Below are 13,773 nucleotides of genomic sequence, written 5' to 3'. Positions count from 1 at the left end.
GAGTCTTGTTCACGAGTGAGGGAAGAGTGGATCGTGAGATCGACAGGCGGATCGGTGCGGCGTCTTCAGTAATGCGGACGTTGTACCGGTCCGTTGTGGTGAAGAAGGAGCTGAGCCGGAAGGTAAAGCTCTCAATTTACCGGTCGATCTACGTTCCCATCCTCACCTATGGTCATGAGCTTTGGGTCATGACCGAAAGGATAAGATCACGGGTACAAGCGGCCGAAATGAGTTTCCTCCGCCGTGTGGCGGGGCTCTCCCTTAGAGATAGGGTGAGAAGCTCTGCCATCCGGGAGGAACTCAAAGTAAAGCCGCTGCTCCTTCACATCGAGAGGAGCCAGATAAGGTGGTTCGGGCATCTGGTCAGGATGCCACCCGAACGCCTCCCTAGAGAGGTGTTTAGGGCACGTCCAACCGGTAGGAGGCCACGGGGAAGACCCAGGACACGTTGGGAAGACTATGTCTCCCGGCTGGCCTGGGAACGCCTCGGGATCCCCCGGGAAGAGCCAGACGAAGTGGCTGGGGAGAGGGAAGTCTGGGTTTCCCTGCTTAGGCTGTTGCCCCCGCGACCCGACCTCGGATAAGCGGAAGATGATGGATGGATGGATGGAAGGTGCACTTTTGTGCATGATGTCACAAAAAATATTTTGATAACTCGAATAAAAATGAGCTGCATGATAGGAAATCAAATAGTGTATGTCCTTCGCTCTGTGGTAGGTTACTGTGGACGTTATCTCCTTCTGTTGAATATATATATATATTTTTTCATACGGTGTACACCTCGGTGACATAGAGTTCGGTATTTCACAAACGCTAACTGTAAGCAAGCTAATGGTAGCATTGTACTGGTAGCATAATTGCTTTTTGTAGCTCACTTTTTTTTTTACTTGACGCTATTTGGATAGCGTGCTAACGGTTAGCATCTCAGTTTGGCTTTGGCTCTTGAGCATTCATACAAAATGTCTACCGAAATTGCAAAATGTTTATATTGTTGTTGGAGCCTATCTATATTATTTATTTATTAATTGTTTAGACAATGAATTATTGGATGTTTTAGATGAATTATGATTGACTGATGATTTGATTAACTTGGACCCCGACTTAAAGAAGTTGAAAAACTTATTCGGGTGTTACCATTTGGTGGTCAATTGTACGGAATATGTACTGAACTGTGCAATCTACTAATAAAAGTATCAATCAATTTCAGCTGCTCACACTCCTCCTGGTGAGCCACTTCCTCCTCCTATTTTCAAGAAGACTGGGCAGCTGGGTGCTCCTTTTGTCTGTTTATCATGTTGAAGGAGTGAGGAGTGAAACCATTTATATACCACTAAACAAGTCTTATTTTGATTAATCTGAAGTCAACCAAAGGGAATATTTTTTGTTTGTGAAAATAAATTATAATCATTTCGAATCTAGAAATATTTCCGTGAGTGCTTATTAAGGAATTTAGTGAGTCATAGACCTCCTCCCCAGGACTACTCTGCTATCTTTATTTTTATTTTTTCCAACCTTTTTGAATGCAAGAGTAGCCGTAACAATTGTATTGGTTTTGAAGGGGAGAACTACTAAAATGGTGGCTACATCCTTTCACATCTGAGTCACCCCTGTTGTAAACAATAAATCTGCAATTTCATTGATATGTTGGCATGTCTTCTCGTTAAAAAAAAAATGTATTACCCACCAGGGACAAAACGGGAAATCTGGCGCTGTCGCCCAAACAGAAAGCCATCTTCTCCCGCTGGGTCCGCCCTGACGAGATGTGCACCAGTCCCACCATGATCATGTCCGTGTCCAGCTTCAGCATCAAGCAGGTCCACTCTTTTCCCAACTGTAGCGTGCTATCTTTGTTTGCGTCAAGATAAACGTTTAACGTGTGCCGCCACTGTCCAGACGGTGGTGTCCGACTGTTCGTTTGTGGCCTCGCTCGCCATCAGTGCCGCTTACGAGAGGCGCTACAACAAGAAGCTCATCACCAGGTACTTAAGCAACGCCCTGCGTTTAAATCTCTGTAGGTGAGCCAGAAGGAAAATGTGGCTGGTTTGTGTCTGTACAGCATCATCTACCCTCAGAACAGGCGAGGAGAGCCAGAGTACAATCCATGCGGGAAGTACATGGTCAAGTTACACATCAACGGTGTCCCCAGGAAGGTCGGCATTCTTACGCCCCGGACACAAAATATTCCCGGGTAGACTGACAAGCTGGTAAATGGCGAACGCGCCTCTGCACGCAGGTCATCATAGACGACCTCCTGCCTGTGGATCGTGGCGGCGAGCTGCTGTGCTCGTACTCCAGCAACAAGAACGAGCTGTGGGTGTCCCTCATCGAGAAGGCCTACATGAAGGTGATGGGCGGCTACGACTTCCCCGGCTCCAACTCGGTAGGTGCATTAACCAGGAGGGACTTGTGACCTCCTGATATCTTTGCAGAAGATGATGATGATTAATAAAAGAGGTCACTTTTCTGCTACAGGGCGATGTTTTTGCCATGTTTGCTGTAGCGGAGCCTTGTCAATGATCGCAATATTTTTGTTCCATTTTCTTAGAAGTCCAGGGAGGTTGTATCTGCAAAACAAAGTGGTTCTCTTGATGAACCTTTTTAGGGACAAGTGGTAGAAAATGGATGGAGTTCAAGGGGAATTGTGATGCTTCTTTCTGACCTACAAATGTTGTCACAATGTTCAATAATTGTTTCAAGCATTGCCAAAGGTTATGCCTGCAAGTAGGGCTGGGCGATATGACCTATTATTTATATCTCAATATTTTTAAGCCATGTCACGATACACCATATATATCTCCATATGTTGCCGTAGCCTTGAATTAACACCTGATGCATGTATTGTCTACATTAAAACATTCTTGTTCATACTGCATTAATATATGCTCATTTTAAACTTTCATGCAAAGAGGGAAATAACAAGTCAATTTACCAATACTGTATTTATTAAACAGTTATTAAGCAGTGGCACAAACATTCATGTCATTTCCGAAACAGAAAGTGCAAGATTGTCAGAGACATTTTAAAACAAGCTGTGAGTGCACTTTTGTGCATGATGTCACTAAGATGACGTATCAAAAAAGTGCACTTTTTGTACAGAACGCCACTGCAATAGTAAAAACAAATAAAAGCGCACTTTTGTGCATGATGTCACACAAGATATTTCAATAACTGTCAAATAAAAATGAGCTGCATAATATGAAATCAAATCTATTTATTTCATACGGTGTTGATCTGGAAATGGTTGCTTCGGCATTTTGTGGGTATGGCGCCGATAAGAGATGTTGACATGCGGAGTTTGAAGCAATCTTCATTCTCTAGCGGGTGACTTTTCAAATGATGCTACAAATTAGCAGTAGTTGCTACTTTTTGTTGCAACGCTTTTGCCGCATACTTGTTAGACATCTTCCCGCTTGAAGCCAAACCACCGCCAGACAATGTACCCCGTGCTGTTTTTCTTGGGAATTAATTCTTTCTTCATTTGTTAGCAGATTGGCACCTTCTTTCTCTCGTATCACCACTCGCACCAATCGGCTAGCATCACAGCTAACGTTACCCATGTCGCTACCTCTCTGCTCCGTGAGGGCGTATGACGCGACAGTATGTGACGTATGTAAGACGTTGCGCTTGTTTCAAGTCTCTGTGAGAAGGAGAGACAAGAAAGAGTGAAGAGGAGCCTGTAGTGCAGCTAAAAGCAACTGCATGAGAATGTATATTCGAATATCACGATGTAGTCATTTTGTATATCGCACAGAGACAAACCAGCGATAAATTGAGTATATCAATATATCGCCCAGCCCTACCTGCAAGCATTTCTGGATGCCTTTGATCGCGACGTTTTGCAGTTTATTTTTACCAGTGGGCAATTCGTGACATCACAGTGTGCCGGATGCACTTATGTGGGCATTCTAGTACATACTATCTGCCTGGCCCCTCCTCTCTGCTTTCCTCTCTTCTGCTGAGATGTTGACGCAGCCTCCTGCGTCGTGCCCTCCAGCCGACTCTGATGTCTATAAAATACGTTCTTCCGTGTTTATTTGTATACAACATTTTACACGAGAAGTCAACATGGGCCAGTGCGAAGTTGGATTAATCGCTAAACTGCTGCGCAAAGGCGTCACTCTTCCGACGTTGCCACAAGAGAAAGCTCTCTGTTACAAATTACAGTTTATTTTTTGTGAAATTGGTTGTCTGTGTAATATTGGTGTACTTGCAAAGAACATTTGGAATCATTCTGCGTTCAGTTCACCACATAAATATCAGGTGTGCTGGGGGAAAAAAAAGCCATTTACATCCAGATCGCGATCCTTTATATCGTTTCTGAGTCAATTCATAGTTATGAATAGGGATTGGGGGACGGCGTGGCAAAGTTGGTAGAGTGGCTGTGCTAGTAATCTGAGGGTTACTGGTTTAATCCCCACCTTTTACCTTCCTAGTCACGTTCGTTGTGTCCTTGGGCAAGACACTTCACCCTTGCTCCTGATGAGACCTGGTGAGCGCCTTGCATGGCAGCTCCCGTCGTCAGTGTGTGAATGGGTGAATGTGGAAATACTGTCAAAGCGCTTTGGGCTCCTTAAAAAGGGGTAGAAAAGCGCTATACAAGTACAACCCATTTACCATGTCCTAATAGGGATGTAACTCTAAATTACCAATACCGATATCAACCAATACCGATGTATACAGTCGTGGAATTAACACATTATTATACCTTATTTTGTTGTGATGCCCCGCTGGATGCATTAAACAATGTAACAAGGTGTTCCAAAATAAATCAACTCAAGTTATGGAAAAAAATGCCAAAATGGCACTGCCGTATTTATTATTGAAGTCACAAGGTTCATTATTTTTTTAACATGCCTCAAAACAGCAGCTTGGAATTTGGGACATTTTCTCCCTGAGAGAGCATGAGGAGGTTGAGGTGGGCGGGGTTGGGAGGGGGCCGGGTATTGGTGGCGGGTAATGGGGGGTGTATATTGTAGCGTCCTGGAAGAGTTAGTGATGCCAGGGGTTCTGGGTATTTGTTCTGTTATGTTTATGTTGTGTTACGGTGCGGATGTTTGTCATTCTTGTTTGGTGTGGGTTCAAAGTGTTGCGCATATTTGTAACAGTGTTAAAGTTCTTTATCCGGCCACCCTCAGTCTGACCTGTATGGCTGTTGACCAAGTATGCGTTGCATTCACTTGTGTGTGTGAAAAGCTGTAGATATTATGTGACTGGGCTGGCACGTAAAGGCACTGTATTTACGGTTTATTGGCGCTCTGTACTTCTCCCTACGTCCGTGTACACAGCGGCGTTTTAAAAAGTCATAAACTTTACTTTTTAAAACTGATACTGATCATTTTGAAACCAATAATTTCTGATATTACATTTTAAAGCATTTATCGACCGGTAATATTGGCAGTCCGATATTATCGGACATCTCTAGTTATCAAGAACCGATTTTTAGGCCATCTCCATTTATAACCTGTATTATACCAAAAAACCTATAGCAGGAATCAGTTTGAATTGAGAGTCATGTTAAATTAAGAATCAATTATGAATCGAATCGATTTGAATCAAGAGTTGTCAGATTGACATCCCAGATAAAGTGTTATTGTCATGTATACAATAACAGTGATATTCAAAATGCTATGACTTTTTAAAAATGTAATTCTTAATTTCATTACCACGGTAACTTAAACACAAATGCAATGTGATTAATAAAAATACTGACTATATAGAATAAATCTGATTAATATATCTCATCAAATGCTTTTCTAATACATTTTTTAAATTACTTTAACAAACTCCTCCTAGGGTCTTTAACCAAATGAGCCGCAGTTAAACTTAAAAATTCTACACATATAGGTTTTGAGAAATTACGAACAAATTTTGCCTACGCCAAAAGATGTGGGCGTTGCATGGCTTCAAACATTGCTCTGAAGATTTGCCACGTAAATAACTGGGCTCCTCAAATTCCAATCTTGATCCTATTTGGTAGAAATGACGATGATGAAAGAATAATGGTTATTATTTCCAGAACATTGATCTGCACGCACTCACTGGCTGGATCCCTGAACGCATCGCCATGCACTCCGACAATCAGTCGTTCAGCAAAGACGACTCTTTCCGCATGCTCTTCCAGAGGTAAGCATCACTCTAAAAACACTTTTTTCTCTTTTCTTCAATTTTTTTGTTTTGGACTCTGACGCCAGAATGAATAATGTGGTGGAGAAAATAAAGTGAATATAAGACTCACAGATGTTATTGTCTGTGGAAACCGTCAATATGGCAGTAAACAATTAGAGACTTTGTCTCGCCTCCTGCAGGTTCCACAGGGGAGACGTCCTCGTCACCACAGCAACTGGGGTGATGACAGAGGAGGAAGGGGAGCGATGGGGTTTGGTGCCCACTCATGCCTATGCAGTTCTGGACATCAGGGAGTACAAGGTTAGTCCAACCCAGCGGGAGGGTATAGCTCAGTTAGTAGAGTGGCCGTGCCTGCAACTTGAGGGTTCCAGGTTCGATCCCCGCTTCTGCTATCCTAGTCACTGCCGTTGTGTCCTTGGGCAAGACACTTTACCCACCTGCTCCCCAATGCCACCCACACTGGTTTAAAAATCTAAGTTGGATATTGGGTTTCATAATGTAAAGCGCTTTGAGTCAATAGAGAAAAGTGCTATATAAATACAGTTCACTCCACTTCACTAACCAAAGTAGCATTAGCACATCGTGAAAGGTGTGAGACAGAGATATTACAGAACTTCCCACACTTAAAATTCTTTAATTTTTTCTCAAAACTCGACAGTGCGCCTTATAGCCCGGTGCGCCTAATGTAAGGAATAAGTTTGGTTGAGCTCACCCACCTCAAAGCTATTTTATCTGCTACATGATGTAATGATTCCCTCTACTGTGACCAGTAGATGGCAGTCAAACAAGAATAAGTGTTGCCTGCATTATGATGGGTCTCAAGTAAACAACATCAACATTTTATATGTTCCATTGAAAATATAGAACATTACACACGGCGCTCAAAAATCTATAAAAAATATTTTTAAACCGACTTTGGTAAGCTATGAAACCGCACCGCTTGAAGGATTGTCGGCGCATTAAACATAGGAGTATCATTATGGTGTGTGTACAAGGCAAGACATATTATCTGGCGGTTTTGATTCACAATATTATGCAAAAGCAACTATTCTTACCTTCTGGTACCTGCTGATCTGTATTTGGGATCTGCGTAAATCCTGAAAAATTGCGTGTGTCCGCGCAATTTTTCTCTATCTTTTTGTTATGAGACATTCATCCTCCACTTTTGCCATTGGTAACATAAAGTAGTGTAAAGTTCTTACTTATATCTGTCAGTGAACTTGCCATGAAAGCGTTAAAACATACCGGTGTAGTGACTTTACATTATTCACCCAAGGGCCTTTAGTTATTAGGGCGGTCAGGTCGGACTGTTTTTCACGGGACACATTTCCGGTGTTGTTTCCCGATGAGGAGATGCTGCTCCCTTATTGGTTTAAGTACCGTATTTTTCGGATTATAAATCGCAGTTTTTTTCATAGTTTGGCCGGAGGTGCGACTTATACTCTGGAGCGACTATGTGTGAAATTATCAACACATTACCGTATAAAATATCAAATAATATTATTTATCTCATTCACGTAAGAGACTTGGCGTATATCAGCAATCCTCACAGACGTCAACCAATAAAAAGTTGGCGGGGGCGGGTCATGGCAGAAGTGCATTGTGAAAAAAACAGATGCTTCCTGCTACTACTTCCATCCTTATGAAAATTCATCATTTCAACATTGGCAGCAATTTATAAAAACTGAGATTAGCGATTAGGAGTGACAGATTATTTGGTAAACGTATAGCATGTTCTATATGTTACAGTTATTTGAATGACTCTTACCATAATATGTCACATTAGCATACCAGGCATTTTCTCAGTGGGTTATTTATGCGTCATATAACGTACACTTATTCAGTCTGTTGTTCACTATTCTTTATTTATTTTAAATTGCCTTTCAGATTTCTATTATTGGGGTTGGATTTTATCAAATAAATTTCCCCCCGAAAATGCGACTTATACTCTAGTGCAATTTATGTTTTTTTTCTTCTTTTTTATGCATTTTCGGCCGTTGAGATTTATACTCTGGAGCGATTTATAATCCGAAAACTACGGTAAAGTCTGAATGTCATTAAAACAGTTAGCTCCGTCTTTTGACACTTCTTCCACTCCCGTCCTTGCACGCTACACCGCTACAACAAAGATGACGGGGAGAAGACGCTGTCGAAGGTGAGCCACGTAAATAAGACCGCCCACAAAACGGCGCATCCGGAAGTAACTGTCAGAAAGCGCCTTGAAGATAGTCTGTAAAACATCCTCTATGCAACATTTTGACCAAAGAACCACCATTACATGTTATGTAGACCACAAGGAAGTGTTTTCCATTTAATAACAATAACAATTATACATTTTATTTGGTATAGCGCTTTACAGAGTACTCATACGCTTTACAGGATAAAAAAAAAAAATGAAACATTAAACTGTTCAAAGTAATAATATAAAATACAGGAAATGTAAAAGCAGTCCATTGTAAATTACATAATAATACAGGACAATTACAAGACGGGACATTACAGGACAATGTTTTGAGAATGTGAAGTAAGGTCGGAAGGTCTGAGCAGTCACAGATGGGTTTGGGAAGAGAGTTCCAGGGGGTGGGAGCAGCGATGGAGAAGGCTCTGTCACCCCAAGTCCGGAGCTTGGTTCTGAGTGGTGGGGAGAGGAGGTTGGCATCAGAGGAGCAAAGGCTGCATGAAGGGGTATGGCGGTGAAGCAGGTTGGTGAGGTAGCAGGGGGCCTGGTTGTTGAGGGCTTTGTGGGTGAGGAGGAGGATTTTAAAGTGGATCCGGTAAGGAACGGGCAGCCAGTGGAGTTTCTGAAGGACTGGGGTGATGTGCTCACGGGAGCGGGAACGGGTGTGGGTGAGCAGGCGGGCGGCAGAGTTTTGAATGTATTGGAGTTTATTGAGAACTTTGCAAGATGAGCCGTAGAGGATGCTGTTACAGTAGTCAAGTCTGGAGGTGATGAAGGCATGGATCAGGGTTTCAGCGGTAGAGAAAAAGGGGGATGGATGGAGACGGGCAATATTTTTAAGGTGGAAGAAAGCAGTTCTTGTGATTCAAATAAAAAATATGACTCCTTTAATGCGCTCTATAATGCAATGGCCTATTTTATGAAAAAGATAAAAAATAGACCATTCATCGGCAGTGCGCCTTATTATCCGATGCGCCCTATGGTCCGGAAAATACGTTAATCAAACATGCACTCTGGGACAGTGTTCTCTGACAAGCCCCGCCCCTTGTAACCGCGTTTCTCTCGCAGACTATGCGTTTCCTGCAACTGAAGAATCCGTGGAGCCACCTGCGCTGGAAGGGGCGCTACAGCGAGCGAGACGACAAGAACTGGACCCCGGAACTCCTCAAATACCTCAACTTTGACCCCAAGACTGCACAGAAGTTTGACAACGGTATTGCTTCTTGTAACTTTACCCCTAGTTCCAGCTGCAACAACAATCTGTCTTCCATCGCCATTTTTTTCGCTTGTTCTGAAGAAAGCCAACAAGCTAATAATAGTTGAAAGTCATGGTTGCTCAGAGTTGAATTGTAAAATACTGCCTCTAGAGTTTTGGGGGAGAACTTCACAAAAGGCCCTTAATGTTGATGAAGTATAAACAAGCCTTTAATCCTATATTTCTGGGCTCTTCAGGTGTTTTTTGGATCGCGTGGGAAGACCTATGTCAGTACTATGATGTCATCTACCTAAGCTGGAACCCTGGCCTCTTCAAAGAATCCACATGTATTCACAGGTTTGTGTTTAAAGAAAAGTCATAGTTTGTTTGTGGAAGATTCTCAGCTCATCTTCTCCATGTAGCGTGGAGGGCTGCCTGACGTGTGTCTTGTGCTCTTTTTGGGTGTTGCAGCAGCTGGGATGGAAAGCAGGGCCCCGTGAAGGACGTCTACAGTTTGGCCAACAACCCCCAGTACAAGCTGGAGGTGCAGTGTCCAGCAGGGGGCGCTGCTGTATGGGTCCTCCTCACCAGGCACATCACGGACAAGGTGGGGGGCTGCAAGATGATGACATCATCTTACGTGTGGTCGGGAGGGTGCGTTGTGCTCTAGCCAGACTTTGTGCCTGTCTTTGTGTGTTCACAGGAGGACTTTGCTCAGAATCGAGAGTTCATCACGCTTGTTGTTTACAAGACTGACGGCAAGAAAGTTTACTATCCAGGTGGGTCTTTCTTCTGAGCTAGACTGCCAAATCTATCTTCTAAATCACTAAATGTTTGCTACCACTGCACAATATGATAACAATTCCAATCACACCAACATTTTAGACTTGCTTCTCAGTACAATACAGTCCCTAATAATAAGCATATCTCATATCAAAAGTCATCTTTGTAAAATGTATTTGATCTTCACGTACAAAACCAAGCTGTTAGCGGGAGACAAATGAATCTTCCTCGCTCTGTGCCGTCTCCCCTTGCAGCCGAGCCCCCTCCTTACATCGACGGCATCCGAATCAACAGCCCCCACTACCTGACCAAGATAAGGCTGACCAGCGCAGGAACGCACACCTTCACGCTGGTGGTGTCGCAGTACGAGAAGCAGAACACCATCAACTACACACTGCGAGTAAGCGAAAGTCCTGCTTGCATTTTTGTACTGCATTTTAATAATTTACCGTTGTTCTAACGCATTATAATATATTATTGTTCCTTAGTACATTATGATATACCATTCTACACATTATAATAATATAACTTTGTTCTAACACACAAATACCTTTCTATGGCATTATTGTAATATAACATTGTTCTAACACATAATAAATATATCATTGTTCCTAATACATTATAATAATATACAATTCTTGTAGCACTGTGGTTCTCAACCTTTTTTCAGTGATGTACCTCCTGTGAAAATGTTTTTAATTCAAGTACCCCGTAATCAGAGCAAAGCATTTTTGTTTGAAAAAAAGAGAAAAAGAAGTAAAATACAGCACTGTCATTAGTTTTTGATTGATTAAATTGTACAAAAGTGCAAAATATTGCTCATTTGTAGTGGTCTTTCTTGAACTATTTGGAAAAAAGATATAAAAATAACTAAAAACTTTTTGAAAAATAAACAAGTGATTCAATTATAAGTAAAGATTTCTACACATAGAAGTAATCATCAACTTAAAGTGCCCTCTTTGGGGATTGTAATAGGGATCCATCTGGATTCATGAACTTAATTCTAAACATTTTTTCACAAAAAAAGAAATCTTTAACATCAATATTTATGGAACATGTCCACAAAAAACCTAGCTGTCAACACTGAATATTGCATTGTCATATTTTGTTGAAGTATTATTCAATTAATATATTTATAAAGGATTTTTGAATTGTTGCTATTTTTAGAATATTTTAAAAAAATCACGTGTACCCCTTGGCATACCTTCAAGTACCCCTAGGGGTACGCGTAACCCCATTTGAGAACCACTGTTCTAATGCATTATAATAATATACCATTCTTCTACCGCATATAATAATATACCATTGGTCCACCGCGTTACAATCATTGTTCTAACGCATCATTATAGTATACAATTGTTCTATCTTATTATAATATACAATTGTTCAACCGCATTATTATAATATACATTTGTTCTACCGCACAATTATAATATGTCATTGTTCTACCACCTTATAATAATGTACCATTGTTTACCGTATTATAATAATATACCATTGATCTTACACATAATATACCTCCGGTCTACCATATTATTATTATTATGTACATGGTTGTAACACATAAAAAATACAATTGTTCATCCGCGTTATGATAAAATCCCATTGTTTTAACACAATATATTAATATGCCATTGTTCGACCACATTACATTATTTATGCCATTGGTCAACCATATGCATAATAATATACCATTGTTCGACCACATAAACAATAATAAACCATCGTTCGACTACATTATATGAATGTACCCTTGTTCGACCACATTACCAATAATTAATTTTGCATTGTTCTACCACTTTTATAACATATACCATTGTTATGCCACATTTCTAATGATTTACTGTTCTACCACTTTTATCATTAAAAAACATTGTTTCAGCTCATTAAAATGTGACTGTTTTACCAAATTTACAATAATAAACCATTGTTGTACAATATATTAATATAGAATTGTTGTACCACATGTATAACAATAAACAATTGTTATATCACATCATGATATATGCCATTTTGTTACCACTTTTATAATATACCATTCATTCAATGATATATTATTATTAGGGCTGGCCAACGATTAAAAATTTTAATCAAAGTTAATCGCACTATTTCTCCGATTAATCGCGATTAACTGCATTGTATACGCAAAGCCCAATAATTAATTCAAAAGTTGTGTGTAGTTCACCTTTGTTGGAATATTCTCCCACATGAACAAAAGCGCCAAAACATTTGTTGTGCAAACACAATTTAAATCAGTCCTTGTTGAAAAGTAGCAGTTAAATAACATATTTTATGAAAATCAACTCAAAAAATGTAAATACAAACATTTAAGCTTATTGCCACTGCCAGGGCAAGAACTCCTTTGTCCCACACGCCATTAGACTGTACAACTCCTCTCTGGGGCGGGGGGCGAGGGGTACAAGGATGACAGGGGAGGCAAAACAATAACAGTGCAATACGTTTTCATAACATGGTCACTACTGCCTACTTTGTCTTGTTATATTCTTATTTTACTGTTATATTTTTATTCCCATTGTTGCTTTTTAGTTTTTATTCTCATTGTAATATTTCTCTTTTTTGTTTCCATTTAAACCCCCATTATTTACTTTTTACTTTTATTTAAATTGATCTTAACTCTGTACACTGCTGCTGGAATTTTAATTTTCCTGAAGGAATCAATAAAGTACTATTTATCTATCTAGGGTATTTAAGTTATCCTGTTTGTTATGGAAAATAGATATAATCTACATACAAATCTCTGAGCCACAATCATAACATCTGAACAGGCAATTTCTGAGGTAACAGCAGAAACTTTTTTTTATCAGGGATCTTATGTTTAAAAAACCTATATTATAGGTAGTGGGCTGTTTTAGGGAATTTTAGATTAAATTATCCGTAGTAGCAATATTAATAATGTTGTGTTTATTCTGCGTAGTGCACTTAAAATAATTATGACCATATCTAGGAATTGATTTGATGGGAATTTTCCGATTGTTTGCTTGGTGCTTTGATAAACTGAACGCATATACATGGTACTATTTGTGATGTTAGGAGCCAGGGAAAAAAAGAACTACCCTACCCAGCATGCAACAGGAGTGACGAGCATGCGCGGTAGCCCGGTATAGGTTGTGTTGCCATGACGGCATCTTGTATGTTGTGATATGCACGCTCTGAAAGCAAACGTTAAGAACTCAGCCAACACTCCTCGTCTGCATTATTCATAAATAGACAGACAACACATATACTCCGCTGCTTCACAGGCTGCTGGATGTAGCCGGCAAAGTATTCCCATGCTAGCTAGCCGGTCTAGCAAGCACGCGTCATTCAGTCCAAAACGGCCCGATGTATCCACATTCAGAATTGTCTGGCGGTCGTAAGTGATCCCGGAGTGACCACGCTGTAAGCCAGCCATGAAATTTGCAGAATTGTCCGGTATTTTGCCAAATGTTCCATCTTTACCAAGAGCCCCTCGACGCCGAAGAATATCCGG

General features: G+C 40.7%; 1 protein-coding gene across 1 annotated transcript in view; it reads left to right on the top strand.

The window, feature by feature from the left end:
* capn7 (calpain 7) overlaps nucleotides 1-13,773 on the top strand; it is a 55,099-nt gene that overhangs the window by 22,226 nt on the left and 19,100 nt on the right. The window contains exons 7-17 of the mRNA XM_061915398.1: nucleotides 1,688-1,814; nucleotides 1,894-1,979; nucleotides 2,057-2,150; nucleotides 2,234-2,380; nucleotides 6,017-6,123; nucleotides 6,306-6,426; nucleotides 9,374-9,518; nucleotides 9,758-9,857; nucleotides 9,972-10,107; nucleotides 10,204-10,279; nucleotides 10,538-10,683. Of these exons, the coding sequence (XP_061771382.1) occupies nucleotides 1,688-1,814; nucleotides 1,894-1,979; nucleotides 2,057-2,150; nucleotides 2,234-2,380; nucleotides 6,017-6,123; nucleotides 6,306-6,426; nucleotides 9,374-9,518; nucleotides 9,758-9,857; nucleotides 9,972-10,107; nucleotides 10,204-10,279; nucleotides 10,538-10,683 (1,285 nt within the window). The remainder of the gene's footprint in view (nucleotides 1-1,687; nucleotides 1,815-1,893; nucleotides 1,980-2,056; nucleotides 2,151-2,233; nucleotides 2,381-6,016; nucleotides 6,124-6,305; nucleotides 6,427-9,373; nucleotides 9,519-9,757; nucleotides 9,858-9,971; nucleotides 10,108-10,203; nucleotides 10,280-10,537; nucleotides 10,684-13,773) is intronic.

Source organism: Nerophis ophidion, linkage group LG11 (genome assembly GCF_033978795.1).
Source record: "Nerophis ophidion isolate RoL-2023_Sa linkage group LG11, RoL_Noph_v1.0, whole genome shotgun sequence".
NCBI classification, from domain to species: Eukaryota; Metazoa; Chordata; class Actinopteri; order Syngnathiformes; family Syngnathidae; genus Nerophis; species Nerophis ophidion.
This window is presented reverse-complemented; position numbering and strand designations above follow the sequence as displayed.